Raw genomic sequence first — 26,289 nt, 5'->3', positions numbered from 1 at the left:
ATGCCTTTAGTCCCAGCACTCTGTAGTCAGAGGCAGGTGGATCGCTGCGAGTTCAAGGCCAGCCGGGTCTACAAAGTGAGTCCAGGACAGCCATGGTTACACAGAGAAACCCTGTCTCGGGAAAGAAAAAAAAAAAAAAAAAAGAAAGAAAGAACTCCCTATGAAAGATGGTGACCAACATGGCAACTGTCTTCTAAGCTCTGGATGGGCTGAAGCAGGACAAACCAAGCCAGTATTGGCCTCTAAGGTTCTAATGTCACCCTCAGGAGGAGGTAGAGCTCTTGAGATGCTCAGTCACGATGCTTTTTGTAGGCTGCGAGCCAACAGTGTGTCCCAGATTAAAGTGAATCTTCTCATCTCAAAGACCTGGATTAGAAGTGGGTTTTCTCACTTCAAATAATTTAAGAAAAAAAATTCCCTCACAGTCATTTGGATTTTAGTTAGTTCCAGGTGTAGTTAAGTGGGCAACCAAGAGTAGCCATTACAGCAAGGAATGGCTATTACAGTGAATAAAAACAACACAAGATCGTTTGTCTATGGATCTGGAACATTCAAGTCTCTACAATTACAAAGTTCTACTAAGTCAGGCAGCCTTATAGACTCTTTAACGTAAGTGTGGCTTTTTATTCTGGGAACTTTAGTTCACAGGCAAATGTAGAGATGTTTTCTTTCTGTTTTCAATACCAAAAAAAAAAAAAAAGCCTCTAGAGAAAGTTTTTTGCCCGGCTTATGTCTGGTGATCACCCACAAACCAACTGAGGTAGTAAAGACCTAAGAGAAATTGCAATTTCTCCGTTTAGGATGTGAGAGGATCATTCTCGAATACAAAGCAGCAGGCTCTGTCTGAAGATAGGAACAACAGAAATCCCACACTACAGAGCTGTTCCTGAGAACAGGAACTCAAAGCAAGCCAACTGATAGTGGCCTGAGAGCCCCACTGTCTGGAAGGCCAAACTCTTGCCTGGCCTCAGCGTTTTCCAGGGCTGTGGCCAAGGACACACTGGGGCGGGGGTGGGGGTGGGGGTGGGGTTGTCCAGGATGCAGAGATTCGGGATGCGCAACATTTTTGTACAGAGAAACAGACTGCAACAAAAAAACCAACTTTCTTCCTGTCCCCGATTCTCTCCCTTCCTGTTCAGCACTCAGCCTGGCTCTGTGGACCAAGTCCTCTTGGCTGTTGAGGAAAACCCGGGCAGCCCCCCACATTCTCCAGCCCATTCCTCCAGACGTAAGAGTTTTGTTTCAGTAATGAAAATGCCCCGCTGAGCACAGTAATCAAAGCTGAATCCTCCATTTACCTGTAAAGCTTACCCGGTGGACATGGCCAGGAAAGAAACAGCACAGGGCATCACTCCATTGTTTCCCCAATCAGAGACCTCTTTGAGCCACGGTTTTTGACATTTTAACTTTTCCCCCAATACTGAGGGTTGCGCTCCAAGGCCTCGTACATACTAGGCAAAGCCTGCTACTGAGCTATTTCACGCTCTACTCCTGATTTCCTTTTACTTTTTGAGATAGGGAGTTACTAAGCACACCTGGAAGGCCTGGAAGTAGCCCAGGCAGGCCTCAAGCTTCCAAGTCTCCTTTCTCAACCTCTTCAACAACTGGGACTGTAGCCCTGTGCTAGCAAGGCCCTGATGAGCTGTGAAAGCCCATCCGTCCACCCCTCCAGACGGCCAGTAGGTCTTCTGAGCTCACTAGGGAGTGTGGTGGAAGAAGACGGAGAGAAAGTGTGGGGAGGGCTCACAAGATCCTCCTTGCTTGGTTGTGTCTTGCTGTGGCTTTGGAATATGTATGGTGTGTGTGTGTGTGTGTGTGTGTGTGTGTGTGTGTGTGTGTGTGGTAAACCAGAGTTAAATATCAGGTGTCACTCTTCAGGTACCATCCACCTAGTGTAGGAGCCCAAGACGTCTCGCTGGCCTGGCCTAGAGCACATCAGGTAGTGTAGGGTCTGGGTGGCCAGCAAGCCCCAGGGATCTGTACTCTTGCCTCTGTCTCTGGATTACAAATGCTTATTTGTTTGTTTGTTTATATTTGTTCTATTTATTTATTTGCTTTTTTTGAGACAGCATTTCTCTGTGTAGCCTTGGCCATCCTGGACTCGCTTTGTAGACTAGGCTGGCTTCGAACTCACAGAGATCCACCCCACCTGCCTCTGCCTCCCAAATGCTGGGATTAAAGGTGTACACCACCACACCTGGCCATACAAGTGCTTATTTGTAAACTGGGTTCTGGGGACCAAACTCAAGCCCTGTGCTTCCAAGGCATGCACTTCAGTGAGGGAAACCTTGCACAGTCCTAGCTGTGTTTTTCAATTTTCATTCATTTTATTGTCATTATTGTTATTATTACACATGGGCATTGCTATACCAGCCTTGCCTTGCGTGTCTTGTTATTTGAGATAGGATCTCACTTTTGTAGTCTTATCTACAAACTCATGACCATCCCCCTTCATCAACCTCCCAAGTTCTGGGTCTACAGGCATGTATTGCCATGGCTGGCTTGGCCTTAGGCTTTTCACTGCCTGGCAAGTTTTCCAAGCTTTTCTCTAATTCTATTGTCTCTAGTAAAGTATGGTGGGGCCAGACAATAAATGAGAGGGCTTGGGAAGTATTCAGTTTGTTCTACTTGTTGTTTTTAATCTCTGGAGAGAGGACAGGCCACGTAGGCCACTGGAGGAAAACAGCTGCGCTTGCCACATGCAGAAGGAGAGAGGGAGCCAGAACAAACGTTCCTGAAGGCAGGCAAGGGAGGCCCACTTATGATTTCCTCACGAAGCCTTTCAGTGGGTGCTGGCACACAGGAACAGCTGCGATTGTCTCACACCTAGGTGCATAGCGGCTTGGAGTGTGAGGAGTCTGTAAAGTAGGTGGTTTGGGGCCAGGAGGTTCACAGTTGCCCAAAAGGAAAATGACCAACCTCTAAACAGGCCTTAAACACCACATTAAAGCCTCTTGTATTACAGAAGACAGCTCTCTCACAGCCTCTTCATTGTCAGAAAGTGTTTTCTAACTGTATGTACACACACAAGATAGATTCAGAGACAGAGGCAGGGAGACAGCGAGAAACTCATCACATAGCCCAGGCTGGCCTTGAACTTCTTAAGTAGCCGAGAATGACTTTGAATTCATTTTTCTGTCTCCACTCCTGAGGGGCTAGGGTTGCAGTGTGAACTACTATGCCTGGGGTTGGGAAGGAGGCGGGCAGGGGATTGAGACTGGCCTCAGGCTATGAGCCCAGGCTCCTGTTTCTACCCGACAAGTGCTGGAATTATAGGAGCGTGCCACCATGCACAGTCTATCACATTTGAAGGCACTATTTCCGGTGTCTTTCAGGCACAGTCCAAAGTCACCTTGCCTCTGCAGGAAGCCGTCATGGGCAGCGCTCCTTTAGAGGAGGCTGCAAACTAGGTCTCTGCAGAATTTCTCATATCGAGAGCTGAGTTTTACACAACTGAATATCAGTAAAGAAGAGCAGGTCACTGGGACCTAAGCTATTGGAGGGATAAAGGACAATGGCTTTCAAAACATTGAAGTCAGTGCAGGTCCATCCTCAGGGTGAGCAAGCAAGTCACTCATCCAGGCTGCCAAATTTAAAGGGACACCATAAAGTTCAGTGATCAAGACAAATCCTAGATGATGCAACAGATCTGAAATGCATTTAAGCGTTTATATTGGATTTTGCCCAGGATGCCACACCTCATGGCTCTGTAATGCTGCTGGGCCATGAGGTATGCAACGCTCGCCCCTCACAGCCTATCAGCTGAGGCTTAAAGACAAATCAAAGACACAAGGATATGTACGGACACAGAAAAGACCAAGGTGCAGGTCTGTGAGCCGTCTCCCCCGGTTGCTTACCGCCTTGGCTGATGACCTGAGTTCTAGCGCCGGGACTCACACTGAACTGACGGCTACATGTTTTCCTCTGACCTCCACATGTGTATGGTAGCGCATGCGTGTACACACACACACGCACGCACGCACGCACGCACGCAACACACCAAGTAAACGAGAGAGAGACAGAGACACAGAGAGGTATCTCCTTTACATAGTTAAAAAGAACTAAAGGGGCATGTGGGAATGGCAATAGGGTTGCAGGCAGGGAAGGGATCCATTGGGTCACTAGAGCTGTCAGTAGGCAGACACTTGCTCAGATGCCAACTGAAGAGGGCAGGTTTCTCCTGAGGCAAGCTTATTATCTAAGTGAAGAATCTCATGCAGACAGGTGTAGGCAGGATTTCAAAGTCCAGATTCAGACTTCAGCTCCCCTCCATCTCCCCTCCCCCGCACCCCCACCCCGTAATACTGAAGGTGAAGCAGCCCTTCCCGCAGGTTCGGAGGCCCAGCCCACTAGGCCACGGCAAGACAAGGTTCCACACCACGGGCAGGCGGAGGAGGACCCGCCCTGGCTGCAGGGGCGGGTCGCACGGATGCCCTCACCGCTAGTCGCCCAATCGCTGCGGGCTCGCGGAGCCCCGGGGGGCTGGGGCAGCGGGCGGAACGTGCCGCGGCTGCGCGCCGACGCGCGAGCGCGGGGCCGGGCCGGGCGGGCGCGCTCAGTCTAGCGGCGGCAGTGGTGTGCGGACAGACAGACGTGTCGGGAGCGCAGCACCACCCGCACCCCAGCAGCACGGGCCGCGCCCGCCCGCCCGCCATGGTGTCGTGGATCATCTCCAGGCTGGTGGTGTAAGTGGCTTCTTCTGTGTTCCTTCTTCCCTTTCCTTCGGATTCCCAGGTCCCCTTAGGGCCGCGCGCCCCTGCAAGCCACCAGCCCCGGGTCGCTAGAGCTATTAATACCCGGCGGTCGCTAAATTTAGCAGGTACAGTAGCTGTTTGGGGACGCGGGGAGTGCGAGGCGGCGTAGGACGCGCGGCGCTACTGGCCCATGGGTGGCCGCGGGCGCTGGCGGCGCCTTTCAGGGGGACCGGGGCGTGGGTCCCCGCGTGCTGGTGGAGTCGCCCGACTGGGCTATGCGTCTCGCCTTGTCTCTGTTGCTTTGTTCCATTGCGGGTGGGGCGGATTTGCAGAGGTCCCGAGTGGGTGCCCCGCGCGTCTCTCTCCTTTGGGAGAAATGCCCCGGGCTCGCCTGCCGCCGCGCTTTGTCAGGTGAAAATGACATACGGTCCAGACAAGCGAGGGGCGCTGCCTGGAGGGGTCATCGCGGAGCCTAGCAGCCAGATGGAGGTGGGGCACTCAATGGAGTGGGGGAAATACTCGCTTTTAGGTTTCTCAAATAGACAGAGGCAAAGGCTGGTGGCAAATAGATCAGTATGCATCCTGGAGTAGATATCTTCCTCCCTCTTGTCCGCTGCCCTTTGCAGGGGTTTGAGAGACAGGGGCAGGCATCTCTAGGAATGCAAGGAAAATTTCTAAGTGACAGACAGCATCCCCCCACCAAGGGCGGTGGCGGCAACACCTCCCAGGCGGTGCAGGAGAGCAGAGTCATCTGGGGTGAGGCGGGTATGGAGTCCTTGGGGATGTGTGATGGGGACTTTTGTTTTGTTCTGTTTTTATGGTTCTCGCCTTCTCACACCTTCCCTACTATGACCAGGGCGATTGACTTACCACCTGCTCAGGGGACCTAGAACTGAAATGGGTCTGGGGAGGCCTGGGTGAGGAGCACGTGCCCAGAATTTTCTTTGTCTAAGAAAGAGAGGTTATTTGGACAGTGCGGTGCCCCATCCCGTGTCTTGGCACGTCGCTCTTCTCCTCTTCTTGACTGATTTTCAAGGCAGGCCTGGACAGTCAGCTTTAAAGGGCTGGCTATTGTCTTCCAGCCACTATTCCGCCCTTCCTCTCAAAGCTCGTCAAGTCACCCCACAAAGGTCTGTCCAACAGCTGTTGCCAGCTGCTGAGGGATTGCTCCCTACCTTCAGGTGGCATGTAAAATGTATCGATTTCTGTGGCACGGCTGGCATCAACAGCAGGGGGAAGCCACAGGCACGCCTTGCCACACCTCGTGCTTGACTAAGGCTTAGCCTTGCCTTCGGTGGCATTTTCTTTCCTGAAGTAGTCCTGTGGTCTTTGGATTTGCCAGTGGCCCCTGGAGGTGCTCAGGGTGAAGCGCTGGAGCATATTTGCTTGCCCATGGGCTTTCTCTATAGGTCTTCAAGATGGACCATGCTAGGTTCCTTAGCATCTCCCACATAGCAGACAACTGAGGGGCATGTAGAAAAAAAAGAAAAACGTGAAATGTTGGGAGGGGTTGCAGCAGCATGCTGTACCTCCCGAAAGAACCACACCCTGGAGAGCGGAGACTTCCAGTGACTTAAATGACCATGTAGACCCTCAGGTGTCCAGCTACCCTCTGGCACTGGAGCCTGCTGGGATTTGGGGCACCCGGAGAAGGTCAAAGATTCTTCCAACCCTGTCCTTAATTCCACGACCCAAACCCAACATGAATTATTAACAGTTTCCATCAACAATTCCTGTTTCACATTAACAATACCCATAATAAAATATTAGCTGGTGTAAATATAACCGAAATCCAGCTATATCGCTGCCCCAGAAGAAAAATATCATAATAATGTAAGAGAATTATAGCCTTTAAGAATATAACTTATTCTTTTGTTGTTTTTTGTTTTTTTGTTTTTCAAGACAAGGTTTCTCTGTGTAGCCTTGAGTGTCCTGGACTAACTTTGTAGACCACGCTGGCCTCAAACTCACAGCCATCCACCTGCCTCTGCCTCCCGAGTGCTGGGATTGAAGGCATGTGCCACCACTGCCCGGCCATAACTTATTCTAATATGTGTGTTTGTACATATATTTGTACTTATGATTGCAAGAAAATAATCAGGTCAGCCCAACATTCTACAGAGGTAAAGGGACACTTCACTGTGCAGAGCTGGGGGGTGGGGGTGGGGGGAGCTGGGATATTGTGTTTGGAATCAAGAAAATCCATGGGTCAAATCTAATTCCTCCTGTTGCCAGCAGATCCCTGTCCCTAGCCCTGGTTACAACAGATCTCAGTTCCCAAGCAATTAACTGCACCACAACACGTGACATGTGGATTTCCAAGCAGCGGGAGACCACCAGATCAATGGTGATTTCCTCCTGTCCTCAGGGGCTGCCGCTGAGGATGTAAGCACTCAGGACTGGGCTCCCACCCCTGCAGTGTTTCAGCTAGGTTCCCAGAGGGCTTTGCGCTTTGCTGACCTGATTCAGTATGAACAGCTTCCCCTTACTTTATATATTGGGGTTCTGGATGAAACAAAATTTGGACAACATATGGCTTTGTTGCTAATAAACACCTCCAGTCCAGCCCTCCCTGCTCCCCCCGCCCCTTCTACAGGACTGCAGAGGGAATGCGCCTTGCCCAAGGTCAAAAGACCAGCTGAGAAAAATGAGTTTGGGATGTTCAGTCTGGTGGACCCATGGTCAAGGACCCCTGATGGTTATACCGAGGCTGTCCCTTTAAGGCTCCCTTAGCCCTCTGGTCTGAGCTTATGCTACGATTTTGTTCATAAGCCCCATTTCCTTCCTGCAAGCAGTCCTTTCAAAGTTTTGTAAGCCACATCAAAGAATATTTAAGGAAGACCTATCACTGTGTTTGAGGTTGGAGAGGGAGTGACTTCCTATCTTTATGGCTCCAGTCGATCAACCAGACGTCCTGGGACAAGCTGATGGCGCTGATGTCCTTCCTCCACTAGCCATGAGCATTGTGAGGGCAGCAACTGTGACGTGTGTTTCCCTCCCCAGCCCCTTGCTACCTCCCTCCTCCTGCTGCTGTAAGTTAAGTAGCTGGCATCTAAGCCCACTCAGCAATTACTGGTTCTGTTGAAGCATCCCAGAGACGCAGGATCCGAGGAAGGTACCTGGCCAGTGCTGTCCTATGACGGTGGGATGTCTGGGTACGAGGGCACCTTGTGCCCAGTGGGCAAAATTCAATGAGTGAGCGTTCTTTGGAGAAACGTCTTTATCACCATCTGTCTTCCTCCTAACTCCCTGGGCCCATCCAGGGAGGAATGAAGAAAGTCAGTGTAGTAGCGAGGCGGGCCTGGTTGGGTCGAACCTGCTTGGTCTCTTCATGGGCATGAGACTCATTGAGAATTTCTCTACTTGCCCCGTCATTTGTTCTTAAACACAGCCTCATGTGCCCAGGCTGGCCTCAGACACGTTCTGTGCATGCTAGGCAAACGCTCTACGAACTGAGCCAATCCGCAGCTCTCGCCCCTTTTAAGATATGTAGTTTTCTTTGCAAATAACTCAAGACCTAAACATGAATGAATTTCACTCTGGGAGACGGTGCCCATGAGTAAACTGATGGAGGGGAACACAGAGGCTGCTCTGTGACTCGGAAGAATGTGCCCTTTTGGAGTATCCCCCAGAATCAAGTATTCATTGTCTCTGGCAGAATTTTGGCCAAGGTCCAGAATGTTGGCAGAATGGACCCAGAGCCTCCCACCCAGTGTGCTGTTAGAAAACCAAAGCCCCTCGGCACCCCAGAGGAAAGGAGAACCTTCATTCAGTGAAAATGTGTGAATATCTAATAAGGATACTGAAAGAAAAAAAAGAATTATTTCTATCTTACACTGTTTCTAGGATCACTTCTTATTGGAACTCAGGATCATATATGTGCTGAGCAGGGGCTAGGCAAAGCCGAGGCAGGGAGTAGGCAGAGGTTAGCCAAGGATGAGGCAAGGGTCTTACCACTGGCCACGCCTACGGCCCCTTTGCAGATTAAAAAAAATGTTAATTTCTGTAGCTTGGGACACAGATCTTTTTTTTTTTCCTCTAAGAGTCATTGCATAGCATACACTAAGCTCTGACTCTATTAAATGTGCTCTGGCATCTCAGCAATCCCCATGCTCAGAAGGTCTCCACCCTCCACAAGAGAGTCAGGAGTTCAAGACCAGCCTAGGATACAGGAAGCACTATCTCAAAGCAAAACAAGGGGCCAGTAAGATTACTCACTGAGTGAAAGGGCATGCCCCCAAGCCTGATAATTTGAATTTGATTTCTAGGCCACACATGGTGGTGGAAGGAGAGAACTCTTAAAAGTCATCCTCTGGTCTCCACACGCGAGCCATTACACAAACATCCATATACTCACACAAAACGAAATCTAATTAAAAAAAAAAGGTGCTGATGAGATGGCTCAGCGGGTAAGAGTACTTTCTGTTAGTCCTAACGACCTGAGTTCAGTCCCTGGGACCCACGTGGTGAAAAAGAAGAGCCTACACCTGCAAGTTGTCCTCTTAATGTGGCACGCACATCATCAGTTAGTCTTAGCAAAGTACACAGTGATGCTGAAGTCTGGTTCCCAGGGTAGCCTTTGGAACTTGACAGCATTCATTCTGGGTCCGGGATGTGAAAGAGAGGAGACGAAGGAATGCCTGTGGGCTGTCCTCAAGCTGGTCCCCAACTGCTATGAAACAAATGGAAAGAGACTCAACCCTCAAACAGAAGCTTGCCTTTCTTCGGGGCTTACTCTTAAAATCTGGAATGCAGCCGGGTGTGGTGGCTCATCCCTGTAATCCCAGCACTTGGGAGGCAGAGGCAGGTGGGTCACTGTGAATTCAAGGCCGGCCTGGTCTGCAAAGCAAGTCCAGGACAGCCAAGATAACATAGAAACCCTGTCTGGAAAAACTAAAAAAGAAAAAAAAATCTGGAATGCAGAAAAGTAACCCAGCTCGTAGAGGGTTCAGGTTAATTGAGGATGTATTTCCTGGTACAGCTGTGTGGGACATTGTAGAAACTGGTGACGGTTTCAGTCGAATTGAGAGAGGGAAGATGCTGGCTTGGAGGAGAGCCTGTGGGTTCTAGTCTGCACACTGACCTTTCCCACTGCTAGAGTCCAGAGTTGGGGGCCCCCACTCCCAGTCTGAGAGAAGAAGTTTTGTCCAGCAGCACCTGGGAGGTCCTAAAAACTCCAACAATCCATGTACTTGAAGGCCACTCTCTTCCCCACCTGGATCTAGAGTTCTACATGTGTTTGTAAGCAGAAGCGTCCTCAAGGAAGTGAAAATGCCCGCTTACATGTCGCCACTCGGTTTACTAACCCTGCCTGCCTGCTGAGAAGGGCACTCAGGGCTGCCGAGTGGGGACCTCGCTTTGCCCCCTCCTTTCTGAAGAGAGCCATCTTCCTTAGCGAGTGTACCGTTTGATGACAGAGGGCTGTGAAAAACATGAGGGAGGACGAAATGGCTCTGTCCTGGTTTGCGTCTCACTGCTGTGATAAAACACTGAACAAAAGCAATGTGTGTGGGGATGTATATTTTACCTTACCATCCCAGCTAACAGTTCATCATTGAGAGAGGTCAGGGCAGGAACCCAGAGGCAGGAACCGAAGTCATGGAGAAACGCTGCTTGCTGGCATTTCCTTTCCTTTCCTTTTTTTTGGCTGGCCCAGGACCACTTGCTCAGGCGTGGCACCACCCATGGGACGGTTGGGCTCTCCTATGTCAATCATCAATCAAGAAAATGTCCCCATTGACCTATAGACTAGCGGTTCTCAACCTGGGGCCCGTGAGCCCCTTTTGCAGGGCTTGCATATCAGATATTTACAGTATAATTTGTAACGGTTACAGTTATAAAATGATTTTGTGGTTGGGGGGTCACCACAACATGAGGAACTGAATGACAGGGTCTCAGTATTAGGAAGCTGGAGAGCCCCTGCTCTAGGCAACCTGATGGAGGCAGTGAGTCAGCTGAGGTCTGCAACTAACCAGGACAGGCCCCTGCAGCTGTCTAGTGAGTCTGCCATTTTGTACTGTGGATGTGATGTGGGGTGTCCGTGCGTGCGTGCGTGCGTGTGTGCGTGCGTGGAGAACTTGGCAGAGAAGTAGCCACAGCAGTGCCTTTAGCAGGTCACGTTCATGGATGGATGTACCCTGCACAGGTTCATCCATTTGCCTTGCATTTGGGCCTGAGAATGTTTCCCTCTCGCTTCTGGGCTGGAGAAAGCGCTGAGGGATTGGAAGATGAATACTTACACACTTAGTGTGTGTTCTCACTGCCATCTCATCTGCCATCACATAGTACACGTACCATTGTCCTTTGGAGTTTTTAAATTCTCACCCAAGCACACCATCCTAGGAGTATAGGCAAGGGACATTATATATAATGTGGACACAGTTGGCACAACAGGAGTGTTAGAAGGAACGTTTTCTTGTTTTCAGTTTTCTTCAGTGCTAGTGACTGAACCTAGAACCTTACCCATTCATTCAGCTATACCCCATCCCGAAACACGGACACAAGTGCGTGGTCCCGACGTTGCACTGCTTTCTCTCCGGGGCCTCCCCGGCTGCCCGGAGCACCCTGTGGAGGAGAAGCGTGCAGTGGGCTGGGTTCTGTGGGGGGGGGGGAGTCTAGCCTTTCAGTGGTGCCTGCAGGGAAGAGGCTATGGATTGCTCCAGCGCTTGATCACCATTTCGCTCCCATCTTCACTGGGCTTGTGAGTGGGAATCTCCATTTCCTGAGTTAGGATGCCCCTCCCCACATCTCTGCAACCTTCCACCGCAGCCACGGCCAACCGCTGCCTGCACTGCACACCGAGGCCTTTCAATCACCTGGCATTTTTAGGTCAAAGATGCCTCCTGGTGCCAGCACCAGGAGCTGTCCAGCCAGAGGCTCTGTGTGGCTGCCTCTTTCCTTTTACAACAGTAGTGCATAATTTCCAATTTTTGTTTTTTGTTTCTCATGCATTTTGTATTATTCAGTTAGTGTTAAAACAGTTTCTCATGTATCCTAGGCTGACCTAAAACGATGTAGCGGAGGGTGGTCGTTAACTTCCACCCCCTGCCTTTATCTCCCAAGTTCTAGGAGCTGAGGCGCTATCCCAAGGCTCTGTGCACACCAGGCGAGCACCCCACCAACCGAGTGCACACCCCCAATGCCTCCTCTTTCCTTTTTCCTTCTATCTGTCACAGTTCAGTTATATTTTACCGTAGGCATTCTTCTTTGTCCTGTTTGTATTTAGTTACATGGAGATTTTTTTTTAATTGAAAAAAATGGGCATATGGGTGTTTTGTCTGCATGTATGCATGTCTGTGCACCATGTGCATGCCTGGTGCCCTTGGATCTCCTGGGAATGGAGTTACAGACAGTTGTGAACTGTTATGTGGGTGCTGGGAACAGAACTCCCCTCTTCTGGAAGAACAGGCAGTAATCCTAACAACTGAGCCACGCCTCCAGTACCAGTTAGTCATTTTTAAAGACAGGGTCTTGCTGTGTAGCCCTGGGCTGGGTACTCTTATACACATATTTTTTAATCCCTTGTAGAAAATAACGGACAGTCCTTTAGGCTGCAGACTGAGTTTCCCCTTTCAGACTAGGACCTGCCGTGCCCTGTCTCCCTCTACTCAACTTAAAAGTCAAATGCCTTAGATCTAGATACGTGCTTTTGGGGCATTCTTTTTTCTTTTTTTTCATCTTTAAATTAGAAATATCATCCTCACTCCCCATTTGTTTCCTTTCCTTTGTTCTGTTTTAGAGTGAAAAGCTGGGTATTACATTTAAGGGAGGGCAGCAGGGAAGGGTTGGCAGCGCTGAGCCATGGTGCCCACCGCCCATGTGAAGCTGAGCCATGGTACCCACTGCCCATGTGAAGCTGAGCCATGGTGCCCACCGCCCGTGTGAAGCTGAGCCATGGTGCCCACCGCCCGTGTGAAGCTGAGCCATGGTGCCCACCGCCCGTGTGAAGCTGAGCCATGGTGCCCACCGCCCGTGTGAAGCTGAGCCATGGTGCCCACCGCCCGTGTGAAGCTGAGCCATGGTGCCCACCGCCCGTGTGAAGCTGAGCCATGGTGCCCACCGCCCGTGTGAAGCTGAGCCATGGTGCCCACCGCCCGTGTGAAGCTGAGCCATGGTGCCCACCGTCCATGTGAAGCTGAGCCATGGTGCCCACTGCCCGTGTGAAGCTGAGCCATGGTGCCCACCGCCCATGTGAAGCTGAGCCATGGTGCCCACTGCCCATGTGAAGCTTTAGCTTCTTCCTTCCTATATTAGTCAATGTCCTTGTTGTGACTAAATATTTGAGCAGAGGCAACTGAAGGGAGGATGGATTTATTTGGCACACAGTTTGAGGGGATACAGACATCATGGCAAGGCAGGATATGGCTGGTGGCACTGCCTCCACAGTCAGGAAACAGAGCGAACAGGAAGTGCGGCTGGGCTATGAAATCGCAAAGCTTGCCTCGGTGACTCACTTCCTGTGGCAACCCCCCACCTCCTAAGCATCTCCCAGAGCAGCACCATCAGCTTGGGAACCAAGTGTGCAAACAGGTCAGCTTACTCTGGATGTTGCAGATCCAAACCATAATATCCATGAGACCTGCTGACTTGGGTCAGCTGACTGAATAAAGGCGCCCTTTGCGTTTCCAGAGTAGAGCTATCACTTTGTGTCTTCTGATGCTGTGGCTCATTCATTTACTGTCCCTCCAAGCCCACGTCTGTTCGCTTGTTTCCCACCTGCCTCTCCCTTTGCAGTGGGTGCCTCACAAGCTCATGCTGCATTATGGGTGAGTTAGGACATCAGTTCTCAGAGGCTGGCCTGAACCCCAGCAGCATGGAGATCTGGGATAGTCAGGGATGCAGAATTTCTGGCTTCACCCAAGACCTAATAAATCTGCATTTTAACAGAATCCCCACACAACTTGAGAAGTGACAAATCAGGAGACATGACACATCCTTATGAAATAAAAAGAAATGGGTAGCCCCAGGCTGCTGTTTTGGCTGAAGAACTGGGACTCAGTCCTCATCTCTTCAGGCAGGACCAGTTCTAAGACGTTGCATTCTAGCTTTTTATGAGTTTCAAGTGACCTAACCTAGTGATCAGAGCCTAGAGCCTTTCAAGGATGGACGGCTTAATTGTGAGCAATAAAAACATGCTTTGTCACCATTGAGGTCTAAATGGGCAAGACAATGTCTGCGTACAGAGTATCAGGCTGGGGAAGTTACACGTACCACTCAGAGGAGAGTGGGTGCAACTTGGCTGGGAAAAGAACCTGCTAAGATGTGACTTGTTGGTACTGGAGTGAGTTTCTAAGAACACATCAAGCCAGCTGTTGGTGGTGTGGCAGCTGCAGCAGCAGCACATGCCTTTAGTCCCAGCACTCTGGAGGCAGAGGCAGGCGGAGCTCTACTGAGTTTGAGGCCAATCTGGTCTTCAGAGTGAGTTCCAGGGCAGCCAAGGCTGCTCAGAGAAACCCTGTCTTAAAAAGCAAAAACAAAAACAAACAAACAAAGAAGAAGAAGAAGAAGAAGAAGAAGAAGAAGAAGAAGAAGAAGAAGAAGAAGAAACAAGAAGTAGAGGTAGAAGAAGAAACAAGAAGTAGAAGTAGAAGAAAGAAAGAAAGACAGACAGACAGACCGACAGACACTAGAACTTGTTCTCATGAGCATATAAAACTAGAACCAAGCCGGGCATGGTGGCGCACGCCTTTAATCCCAGCACTTGGGAGGCAGAGGCAGGTGGATCGCTGTGAGTTCGAGGCCAGCCTGGTCTACAAAGTGAGTCCAGGACAACCAGGGCTACACAGGGAAACCCTGTCTCGAAAAACCAAAAAACAAAACAAAACTAGAACCGCTAGTCCTTGGGTCTCTGCTGAAAAGGTTGTAAAATCCAGAGGCATCTGAGTGTACTGCAGCCCGGCCCCTTGTGCTGTGAAATCCGCTCAGCTCTACCTTCAAAACTCTCCCCCATCCAACCATGACCCCAAACTCTACTTAACATCCTGCCTCTTATTGTTTGTTTGGGCCGTCGGGTGTGGCTCGCTGATAGCGTGTCTGCCTAGCGTGCACAAGGCCCTGGATTTGATCTCCAGCACCAGCAAGCAGAAGAATTAAACAGAAACAATTCCGGAAAGCTCTCCAAAGCTTTTTTTTTTTCACTTCAATTCCTATCCCTCTAATGATTTATTTAAAGTGGTCAAGGATGCGGCCAGGCACAGTGGCACACACCTTTAAATACCAGTACTTGGGAGGCAGAGGCAGGTAGGTCTCTGTGAGTTCAAGTTAAAGGCCAACTTAAATAGTGAGGCTTGACCTAAAATGAAAAGTTTTATTAATGTTTCTGGAAATACTGGAATGAAAAAAAAAGCCTAAAAACTTTTCCTTAATAAAACTGAATTAGAAAATTAAATTCTAAGCCAAGCAGGCAGGATAGTTTACAACTATAATCTCAGCATTCAGGAGGCTGAGGCAGGAGGATTTCTACATGTCTGAAGCCAACTTGAATTCCAAACTACTCTGGACTCAAAGTGAGACTATATTTCAAAACCAAAAATAACAAATAAAACTTCTAAAAATATGAGATAAAGTATAACAGCATACCTTTTTATTTTATTTTTTATTTATATAATTTATTCAGGTTACATCTTGATTGTTATCCCCTCACTTGTATCTTCCTGTTCCCCCTCCCCTAGGCCTGTGACAGAAGGGGACCTCCTCCCCCACCATATGATCACAGCCTATCAGGTCTCATCCAGATAGCCTGCTTCCCCTTCCTCTGAGTGGCCCCAGGCCTCCCCACCAAGAGGAAGTGGCCAAATAGAGGGTAGCAGAGTTCGTGTCAGAGGCAGCCCCCGCTAACAGCATACCTCTTAAAAGGCACCACTGAGTTTTTAGCTGATGATGGAAAAGACCCCAAGTCAGGCAGTTGAGACACTTGAATTCAATGTTCACATTCCATTCGCTGGTTATGCGACCCCATCAATTCTCAAAGATGGAATTGTGGATCATTCATCTTAATGTCTGTGCTGCCCAGCACAGGGCCTAGCACCAGGGAAATGATCAATAATGAACACTGAATTGATTAATAAGTCAGCCAAGTGATGGATGAGTGAATGAATCTGTCTTGAGAGAGGATGGGAGTCTAACTATTTGCTACAGTTTGGTTCTTTAATGCCCCCAAAGGCCCATGTGTCAAAAGCCACGTTTGTGCCCAGTGCCCAAGGACGAAGCCAGAAGAGCACGCCAGGTCCCTTGGTGCTGGGGGGACTGAACCTGGATCCTTTTGCAAGACCAGCAAGTACTCTTATCTGCTAAGTCATTTTCCAGCCCCGCCCCCTAGTTTCTTGAGACAGGATTTCTCACTGGCACAAAATTTGCCAAGCAGGCTAGCCTGGCTGGCCAGTGCGCTCCAGCACTGGGCTTACAATCATGTGCCACCACGTCTAACTTTTCAAACGTGGGTTCTGGGCATAGAACTCTGGTCTTTATTGTTGCAAAGCAAACCTGTGCCAGCCGAGCTATGTCCCAAACCCTCCTTATGGTTTGTTTTACATTTCCCTGAGTCTTTAATGAGACCAAGTGCCTTTTTTGTGTATTTATTGGCATTTATGGTCTATGTCCTGTGAAGCACCTGTTCAAATTGGGCCCATTTCCCCTAGTTTTCTCCCTTACTGTAGAAGGAGTTGTTTAAATGTCCTGTATAATTTCCATTGTCATATGTCACAAATGTCTCCTCTCTGTAGCTTGTTCTCTCATTTTCTTTATGATATATTTTAATGTGCAAAATTTCTTTCTTTTCTTTTCTTTTTTTTTTTTTTTAAGTTTTTTAGTTTTTTCAAGACAGGGTTTCTCTGTGTAGCTTTGGCTGTCCTAGACTCACAGTGATCCACCTGCTTCTGCCTCATGAGTGCTAGGATTAAAGGCGTGCATCGCCACATCCAGCTCGCAGAATTTCTTACTGTTCATATAATAGATATCAACTCTCGTGATTCATGGTGTTGTTAAATATTTATTTATTCCACGTGTATGTGTGTGCGCCTGAGTGTACATGTGTGTAGTTTTTTTTTTTAACCACCTGGATAACATAAATTCGGGTTGCAAACTTTAACGTGCTCAGAGGTGCCCTTGGAAGCCAGAAGAAGGTATAAGATTCCCTGGAATGGGAATTTCAAGAGGAGAGCCCTCCAGTGAGGGATCCAGGAACCGAACCCAGCTCCTTTGTGAGAGCAGCACATGCTCTTACCTTCTGAGCCACGTCTCCAGTCCCTTGTCTCTAGTGTGGCTTGTGGCCTGCGAAGCCTTCCCTCTCTGCACTCATGAGCCTGTTGCACTGCACCTGACAGTTTTACAGTCTTCCTAGTCACATTTCCTTCCTTCCTTCTCTCCCTCCCTCCCTTCTCCCTCCCCTTCCTTCCTTCCTTCCTTCTTTTTTTTTTTTTTTCAAGACAGGGTTTCTCTATGTAGTTCTAGCTGTTCTGGACTCTCTTTGTAGACCAGGCTGGCCTCGAACTCACAGCGATCCGCCTGTCTGCCTCCCGAGTACTGGGATTAAAGGCGTGCGCCACTGCGCTAGGCTCCACAATATCACTTTCTAATCCACTCTGAGCTGGCGCCTGTTTCTTCCCATGTGGAAAACCAGCCACCACAGCAGCACATATTAGAAGCTTTTCCTCTCTCTGCACTTCTGCAGTGTCCAGCCTACCATAAACTGGTTTCCCTATGTGTGGGTGTTTCTAGCATCTAAAAAAATTTTTTTTTGAGACAGGAATTCCCTCTAGTTAAGGCTGGTCTGAAACTCACGCTATAGACCAATCTGGTATCAAACTCACGTCACCCTCTCACCAACCCAGTCTGTGCTTTTTTTTTTTTTTTTTTTTTTTTACAATTTCAATGTCTCTTATCCCTTTGTCTCCTAATTAAAGTGTGTACATGTTAGTTTGATTTATTCACTGAGTTTTATGGCTTAGGATTTTTTGTCTGTAGAAATCCTTGGAGGCCTGGGTTAGAAGTGAACTCCATCAGTTTGTGCTGCATGCCCAGGGACTCTTCTAATACTGGACAACTAGAAAGTACATTCTTTTTTCAAAAAATATATTTTTTATTTAATTTTAATTAATGTGCATTGGTGTGAGGGTGTCAGATCTTGGAGTTACAGACAGTTGTAAGCTGCCGTGTGGATGCTGGGAATTGAACCTGGGTCCTTTAGGAAGAGCAGGCAGTGCTCTTAACCTCTGAGCCATCTCTCCAGCCCCAAAGTACATTCTTGAGTGGCCACAGACTACCTAACAAAAATCTCAGTGTCACACATGGGAAACATCCCTTCAAGTTGGTGTTTAGGGGCGTCCAAGAGACTCCCAAGACAGCGGAGTCCCCATTGCCCTTGGTTGCCCCCCAGGAATTGAAGGTAAGACCTTATTGCCAAAGATGCCACACATTATAGACACAGGACTTGGAGGCATCAAGCTGGAACTGGCTTGAGGGTCTTCTCCCTGGAGAACGTGCTCCGTAAGCTGCCAAGGGAGAGCAGCACACAGCAGTCCTACCCAACCACAGGCACATGACTCCAGGCAGTGACTGCCAAGAGAGTCACAATGCTGCAGTAGTGGCTCTTCTGTCTGGGGGGCTACCAGCAATTGTCTACGTGGACTTCATGCCCTCTCGACAAGACAGAACTCATGCTTGCCCTCCTCCCCCGCTTTTTTTTTTAACCACCTGGATAACATAAATTCGGGTTGCAAACTTTAATGAGAGCTGGCTTGGGGGAGGTGTAGTCTCAGGGGAAACATGATTTTCTTTTCACCCAGTGTCACTGCTGAAAATTGGACCTTCATGCAGGGTGGAGTGGTTTTCTCCAGATCAGCATTTTAGTGATAATGGGGTTCTTTTCTATTTTTTATTACAGTTTCATTTATTTATTTATTTATTTGGGGAGCATGTGTGCATGCATGTGGACACCAGAGGACACCGTGTGGGTTCCAGGAACTGATCTCAAGTTGTTAGGTGTGTGAGCGGGCTCCTTTACCAGCTGAACCATCCTGATATCTTTGAAGTCAGTATTAGTTCCCTGCAGCTGCTATAACAAGGCACCATAAGCTAGGTGGCTTAACATGAGAGAAATTTGTTCTCACAGTTCTGGGGCCCAGAAACCTGAGGGTAATGTGCAGGTGGGGCAGGCTTGGTGCTGGAGGCTGGGGTTGGGGGTGGGGTGGGGGTATGGGAGTGGAGGTGGGGGCGCCAGGGTTCCAGCACCTGGAGGACTGTCCTCAGCATCTGCCTTTCTCTGCCTCTGTTGTCACCTGGGCTTCTCCTTACATGTTTGTCTCCTGTCCTCTTCTTCAAAGGACAGCAGCCATGCTGGATTTTATCCCTCTGTAATGGCGTTGCCTTCACCCTGTTTCCAACTAAGGTCACATTCAGAAGTTCTGGGGGTAGGGACTTCAGTGTATCATCTGTAGGGAGATAAGTCATACAGACTGCAATCCTTAGAGGAAGGTGTCCAAAACCAGCTCTACGCCGAGTGTGTTCTGGGGACCCATATCACCTTACCTGGCGATTGTTCAGAACAGCAAATTCTCAGCACACTTACCCCAGAATACTGAGTGAAAATACCCGAGCGTGGATCTCGGGGATCTGCATGTTAATTAACATACGGTCCAAAAACACCACACGTTGCCCTAGATTGCATCTCCTATTCTTGACACACATGATATCTTATACTCTGAAAGTCATCACTTTAGAAAGCACCCTACTTTACCTTTCTGAGGCTTTGTGTTGGCTTAGTTTTGGCCTCCAAGGCATTCCTATACTGATACGCTTGCTTAGCAAATTGTTTATACTGATCACATCTTCAAATCTTTGAAAGTCACAACAATATCAGAAAAATAGTGTAATGAAGTGATTTTGTTTTTTTCAAGACAAGTTTTCTCTGTGTAGCCTTGGCTATCCTAGACTCGCTTTGTAGACCAGGCTGACCTTGAACTCGCAGCGATCCGCCTGCCTCTGCCTCCCGAGTGCTGGGATTAAAGGCGTGCACCCAGCCTACTGAAAAGTGTATTATTCTTAACTCAGCAACACCATTCCTTTCTACATAAACACACACACATTATTGCCTGCTGAGCCATCAGAAAGTCGCTGCACACACCCCATGCTTACCCCAGTACTTGCGTGTGCCGCACGAGGACAGGAATATGCCAGTCGCATTTACATTTGTTCATCTCCAGCCTTCTTTATACTTAGAAAAAGATAGGGCTTCTTCTCCCCCAAAACTTTTGGTTATCTGGCTATATCTGTCAATATTTGCCACATTAACATGAAAATTGAGGCATTTTGGAGTATACATTTATGTTTGTATTTTTTGAGACAAGGCATCGTTTGGCCCAGGCTGCCCTTGAACCTGCTATGTAGCTAAGGATGTCTTTCAACTCTTGGTTCTCCTGGCTGTACCGCTTGAATGCTGCAATTACATGTGTGCACCGTAAACAAACATATAAATGTTTATAAAATAATGTAAAATAGCAGCAAAGGACCAGTGTGACGGCTCAGCAGACAGAGGCGGTTGCTGCCAAGGCTGAGGGCTGATCCCAGGTCCCCACATGATGGAGGAAGGAAAATCATCCCCATGGTTGTCCTCTGACATTACACAAGCGTCGTGGCAAACACTAGTACACACATAACACACACTCACACAGAAGGGGGGAGAAAGAGAAGGGGAGGCAGAGGAAGAGAAGGAGGAGGAGGAAAGAGAATTTTTTAAAAAATCACATTTACCAGAACAACAACAGCAGCAGCAGCAGCAATGTGTTAAGAGGACACTGTATTTCTCTTTGAGTCTCTTTCATATAAAAGTTTATTTGCCATGTGAAATCTGAGACCTTATTGATGTCGGCTTTACTTTGAATGGATCTTCCATCCACACATGAATTGATAATACCATGCATAGCTCATTTGGAAACTATGATATGTTTTGTTATTCAGCATAGAGAAATGAAGTTCATTAATATCACTTTTAATCTCATCAGAAAAGTCCTTAGGGGCTGGAGATATGACTCAGCAGTGAGGGGCTGGAGAGGTGCTCAGCAGTGAGGGGCTGGAGAGGTGCTCAGCAGTGAGGCACTGGAGAGATGCTCAGCAGTGAGGGGCTGGAGAGGTGCTCAGCAGTGAGGGGCTGGAGAGTTGCTCAGCAGTGAGGGGCTGGAGAGGTGCTCAGCAGTGAGGAACTGAAGAGATGCTCAGCAGTGAGGGGCTGGAGAGATGCTCAGCAGTGAGGAACTGGAGAGATGCTCAGCAGTGAGGGGCTGGAGAGATGCTCAGCAGTGAGGAACTGGAGAGATGCTCAGCAGTGAGGAGCTGGAGAGGTGCTCAGCAGTGAGGGGCTGGAGAGGTGCTCAGCAGTGAGGGGCTGGAGAGGTGCTCAGCACTGAGGAACTGGAGAGATGCTCAGCAGTGAGGGGCTGGAGAGGTGCTCAGCAGTGAGGGGCTGGAGAGTTGCTCAGCAGTGAGGGGCTGGAGAGGTGCTCAGCAGTGAGGGGCTGGAGAGATGCTCAGCAGTGGGGGGCTGGAGAGATGCTCAGCAGTGAGGAACTGGAGAGATGCTCAGCAGTGAGGGGCTGGAGAGGTGCTCAGCAGTGAGGAGCTGGAGAGATGCTCAGCAGTGAGGAGCTGGAGAGGTGCTCAGCAGTGAGGGGCTGGAGAGATGCTCAGCAGTGAGGGGCTGGAGAGGTGCTCAGCAGTGAGGGGCTGGAGAGGTGCTCAGCAGTGAGGAACTGGAGAGATGCTCAGCAGTGAGGGGCTGGAGAGATGCTCAGCAGTGAGGAACTGGAGAGATGCTCAGCAGTGAGGAACTGGAGAGGTGCTCAGCAGTGAGGAACTGGAGAGGTGCTCAGCAGTGAGGGGCTGGAGAGGTGCTCAGCAGTGAGGGGCTGGAGAGGTGCTCAGCAGTGAGGGGCTGGAGAGATGCTCAGCAGTGAGGAACTGGAGAGATGCTCAGCAGTGAGGGGCAGGAGAGATGCTCAGCAGTGAGGGGCTGGAGAGGTGCTCAGCAGTGAGGGGCTGGAGAGATGCTCAGCAGTGAGGGGCTGGAGAGGTGCTCAGCAGTGAGGAACTGGAGAGATACTCAGCAGTGAGGGGCTGGAGAGTTGCTCAGCAGTGAGGAACTGGAGAGATGCTCAGCAGTGAGGAACTGGAGAGATGCTCAGCAGTGAGGAACTGGAGAGATGCTCAGCAGTGAGGGGCTGGAGAGATGCTCAGCAGTGAGGAACTGGAGAGATGCTCAGCAGTGAGGAACTGGAGAGATGCTCAGCAGTGAGGGGCTGGAGAGTTGCTCAGCAGTGAGGAACTGGAGAGATGCTCAGCAGTGAGGGGCTGGAGAGATGCTCAGCAGTGAGGAACTGGAGAGATGCTCAGCAGTGAGGCGCTGGAGAGATGCTCAGCAGTGAGGGGCTGGAGAGATGCTCAGCAGTGAGGAACTGGAGAGATGCTCAGCAGTGAGGAACTGGAGAGATGCTCAGCAGTGAGGGGCTGGAGAGTTGCTCAGCAGTGAGGAACTGGAGAGATGCTCAGCAGTGAGGAACTGGAGAGATGCTCAGCAGTGAGGAACTGGAGAGATGCTCAGCAGTGAGGGGCTGGAGAGATGCTCAGCAGTGAGGAACTGGAGAGATGCTCAGCAGTGAGGAACTGGAGAGATGCTCAGCAGTGAGGGGCTGGAGAGTTGCTCAGCAGTGAGGAACTGGAGAGATGCTCAGCAGTGAGGGGCTGGAGAGATGCTCAGCAGTGAGGGGCTGGAGAGATGCTCAGCAGTGAGGGGCTGGAGAGATGCTCAGCAGTGAGGGGCTGGAGAGATGCTCAGCAGTGAGGAACTGGAGAGGTGCTCAGCAATGAGGAGCTGGAGAGATGCTCAGCAGTGAGGGGCTGGAGAGTTGCTCAGCAGTGAGGAACTGGAGAGATGCTCAGCAGTGAGGAACTGGAGAGATGCTCAGCAGTGAGGGGCTGGAGAGTTGCTCAGCAGTGAGGAACTGGAGAGATGCTCAGCAGTGAGGGGCTGGAGAGATGCTCAGCAGTGAGGGGCTGGAGAGATGCTCAGCAGTGAGGAACTGGAGAGATGCTCAGCAGTGAGGAACTGGAGAGATGCTCAGCAGTGAGGGGCTGGAGAGATGCTCAGCAGTGAGGAGCTGGAGAGATGCTCAGCAGTGAGGGGCTGGAGAGTTGCTCAGCAGTGAGGGGCTGGAGAGATGCTCAGAAGTGAGGAACTGGAGAGATGCTCAGCAGTGAGGGACTGGAGAGGTGCTCAGCAGTGAGGGGCTGGAGAGATGCTCAGCAGTGAGGAACTGGAGAGATGCTCAGCAGTGAGGAACTGGAGAGATGCTCAGCAGTGAGGAGCTGGAGAGATGCTCAGCAGTGAGGAACTGGAGAGATGCTCAGCAGTGAGGGGCTGGAGAGTTGCTCAGCAGTGAGGAACTGGAGAGATGCTCAGCAGTGAGGGGCTGGAGAGATGCTCAGCAGTGAGGAACTGGAGAGATGCTCAGCAGTCAGGGGCTGGAGAGATGCTCAGCAGTGAAGAACTGGAGAGATGCTCAGCAGTCAGGGGCTGGAGAGATGCTCAGCAGTGAGGAACTGGAGAGATGCTCAGCAGTGAGGAACTGGAGAGATGCTCAGCAGTGAGGAACTGGAGAGATGCTCAGCAGTCAGGGGCTGGAGAGGTGCTCAGCAGTGAGGGGCTGGAGAGGTGCTCAGCAGTGAGGGGCTGGAGAGGTGCTCAGCAGTGAGGGGCTGGAGAGGTGCTCAGCAGTGAGGAGCTGGAGAGGTGCTCAGCAGTGAGGAACTGGAGAGATGCTCAGCAGTGAGGAACTGGAGAGATGCTCAGCAGTGAGGGGCTGGAGAGGTGCTCAGCAGTGAGGGGCTGGAGAGGTGCTCAGCAGTGAGGGGCTGGAGAGGTGCTCAGCAGTGAGGAGCTGGAGAGATGCTCAGCAGTGAGGAACTGGAGAGATGCTCAGCAGTGAGGAACTGGAGAGATGCTCAGCAGTGAGAAGCTGGAGAGATGCTCAGCAGTGAGGGGCTGGAGAGATGCTCAGCAGTGAGGAGCTGGAGAGATGCTCAGCAGTGAGGAGCTGGAGAGGTGCTCAGCAGTGAGGGGCTGGAGAGATGCTCAGCAGTGAGGGGCTGGAGAGGTGCTCAGCAGTGAGGGGCTGGAGAGGTGCTCAGCTGTGAGGAACTGGAGAGATGCTCAGCAGTGAGGGGCTGGAGAGATGCTCAGCAGTGAGGAACTGGAGAGATGCTCAGCAGTGAGGAACTGGAGAGGTGCTCAGCAGTGAGGAACTGGAGAGGTGCTCAGCAGTGAGGGGCTGGAGAGGTGCTCAGCAGTGAGGGGCTGGAGAGGTGCTCAGCAGTGAGGGGCTGGAGAGATGCTCAGCAGTGAGGGGCTGGAGAGATGCTCAGCAGTGAGGGGCAGGAGAGATGCTCAGCAGTGAGGGGCTGGAGAGGTGCTCAGCAGTGAGGGGCTGGAGAGATGCTCAGCAGTGAGGGGCTGGAGAGGTGCTCAGCAGTGAGGAACTGGAGAGATACTCAGCAGTGAGGGGCTGGAGAGTTGCTCAGCAGTGAGGAACTGGAGAGATGCTCAGCAGTGAGGAACTGGAGAGATGCTCAGCAGTGAGGAACTGGAGAGATGCTCAGCAGTGAGGGGCTGGAGAGATGCTCAGCAGTGAGGAACTGGAGAGATGCTCAGCAGTGAGGAACTGGAGAGATGCTCAGCAGTGAGGGGCTGGAGAGTTGCTCAGCAGTGAGGAACTGGAGAGATGCTCAGCAGTGAGGGGCTGGAGAGATGCTCAGCAGTGAGGAACTGGAGAGATGCTCAGCAGTGAGGCGCTGGAGAGATGCTCAGCAGTGAGGGGCTGGAGAGATGCTCAGCAGTGAGGAACTGGAGAGATGCTCAGCAGTGAGGAACTGGAGAGATGCTCAGCAGTGAGGGGCTGGAGAGTTGCTCAGCAGTGAGGAACTGGAGAGATGCTCAGCAGTGAGGAACTGGAGAGATGCTCAGCAGTGAGGAACTGGAGAGATGCTCAGCAGTGAGGGGCTGGAGAGATGCTCAGCAGTGAGGAACTGGAGAGATGCTCAGCAGTGAGGAACTGGAGAGATGCTCAGCAGTGAGGGGCTGGAGAGTTGCTCAGCAGTGAGGAACTGGAGAGATGCTCAGCAGTGAGGGGCTGGAGAGATGCTCAGCAGTGAGGGGCTGGAGAGATGCTCAGCAGTGAGGAACTGGAGACGTGCTCAGCAGTGAGGAACTGGAGAGGTGCTCAGCAATGAGGAGCTGGAGAGATGCTCAGCAGTGAGGGGCTGGAGAGTTGCTCAGCAGTGAGGAACTGGAGAGATGCTCAGCAGTGAGGAACTGGAGAGATGCTCAGCAGTGAGGGGCTGGAGAGTTGCTCAGCAGTGAGGAACTGGAGAGATGCTCAGCAGTGAGGGGCTGGAGAGATGCTCAGCAGTGAGGGGCTGGAGAGATGCTCAGCAGTGAGGAACTGGAGAGATGCTCAGCAGTGAGGAACTGGAGAGATGCTCAGCAGTGAGGGGCTGGAGAGATGCTCAGCAGTGAGGAACTGGAGAGATGCTCAGCAGTGAGGGGCTGGAGAGTTGCTCAGCAGTGAGGGGCTGGAGAGATGCTCAGCAGTGAGGAACTGGAGAGATGCTCAGCAGTGAGGGACTGGAGAGGTGCTCAGCAGTGAGGGGCTGGAGAGATGCTCAGCAGTGAGGAACTGGAGAGATGCTCAGCAGTGAGGAACTGGAGACATGCTCAGCAGTGAGGAACTGGAGAGATGCTCAGCAGTGAGGGGCTGGAGAGATGCTCAGCAGTGAGGAACTAGAGAGATGCTCAGCAGTGAGGAACTGGAGAGATGCTCAGCAGTGAGGAACTGGAGAGATGCTCAGCAGTGAGGGGCTGGAGAGTTGCTCAGCAGTGAGGAACTGGAGAGATGCTCAGCAGTGAGGGGCTGGAGAGATGCTCAGCAGTGAGGAACTGGAGAGATGCTCAGCAGTGAGGAACTGGAGAGATGCTCAGCAGTGAGGAGCTGGAGAGATGCTCAGCAGTGAGGGGCTGGAGAGTTGCTCAGCAGTGAGGAACTGGAGAGATGCTCAGCAGTGAGGGGCTGGAGAGATGCTCAGCAGTGAGGAGCTGGAGAGATGCTCAGCAGTGAGGGGCTGGAGAGTTGCTCAGCAGTGAGGGGCTGGAGAGATGCTCAGCAGTGAGGAACTGGAGAGATGCTCAGCAGTGAGGAACTGGAGAGATGCTCAGCAGTGAGGAACTGGAGAGATGCTCAGCAGTGAGGGGCTGGAGAGATGCTCAGCAGTGTGGAACTGGAGAGATGCTCAGCAGTGAGGGGCTGGAGAGATGCTCAGCAGTGAGGAACTGGAGAGATGCTCAGCAGTGAGGGGCTGGAGAGTTGCTCAGCAGTGAGGAACTGGAGAGATGCTCAGCAGTGAGGGGCTGGAGAGATGCTCAGCAGTGAGGAACTGGAGAGATGCTCAGCAGTGAGGGGCTGGAGAGATGCTCAGCAGTGAGGAACTGGAGAGATGCTCAGCAGTCAGGGGCTGGAGAGATGCTCAGCAGTGAGGAACTGGAGAGATGCTCAGCAGT

At 50.7% G+C, this 26,289-nt stretch overlaps 1 protein-coding gene across 3 annotated transcripts in view; it reads left to right on the top strand.

The window, feature by feature from the left end:
- Nucleotides 1-4,497: 4,497 nt before the first annotated feature.
- REEP1 (receptor accessory protein 1) overlaps nt 4,498-26,289 on the top strand; it is a 126,205-nt gene continuing 104,413 nt past the window's right edge. For 2 of the 3 annotated variants that reach the window (XM_084766920.1, XM_084766919.1), the window contains exon 1: nt 4,498-4,685. In XM_084766920.1, the coding sequence (XP_084623046.1) occupies nt 4,654-4,685 (32 nt within the window). In that variant the 5' untranslated portion in view covers nt 4,498-4,653. The remainder of the gene's footprint in view (nt 4,686-26,289) is intronic. The other variant, XM_084766918.1, reaches the window with a different exon arrangement.

This window comes from Acomys minous (genome assembly GCF_964271855.1).
Source record: "Acomys minous genome assembly, chromosome: 17".
NCBI classification, from domain to species: domain Eukaryota; kingdom Metazoa; phylum Chordata; class Mammalia; order Rodentia; family Muridae; genus Acomys; species Acomys minous.
The sequence above is the reverse complement of the archived record's forward strand: the minus strand, read 5'-3'. Positions and strand labels throughout refer to the sequence as shown.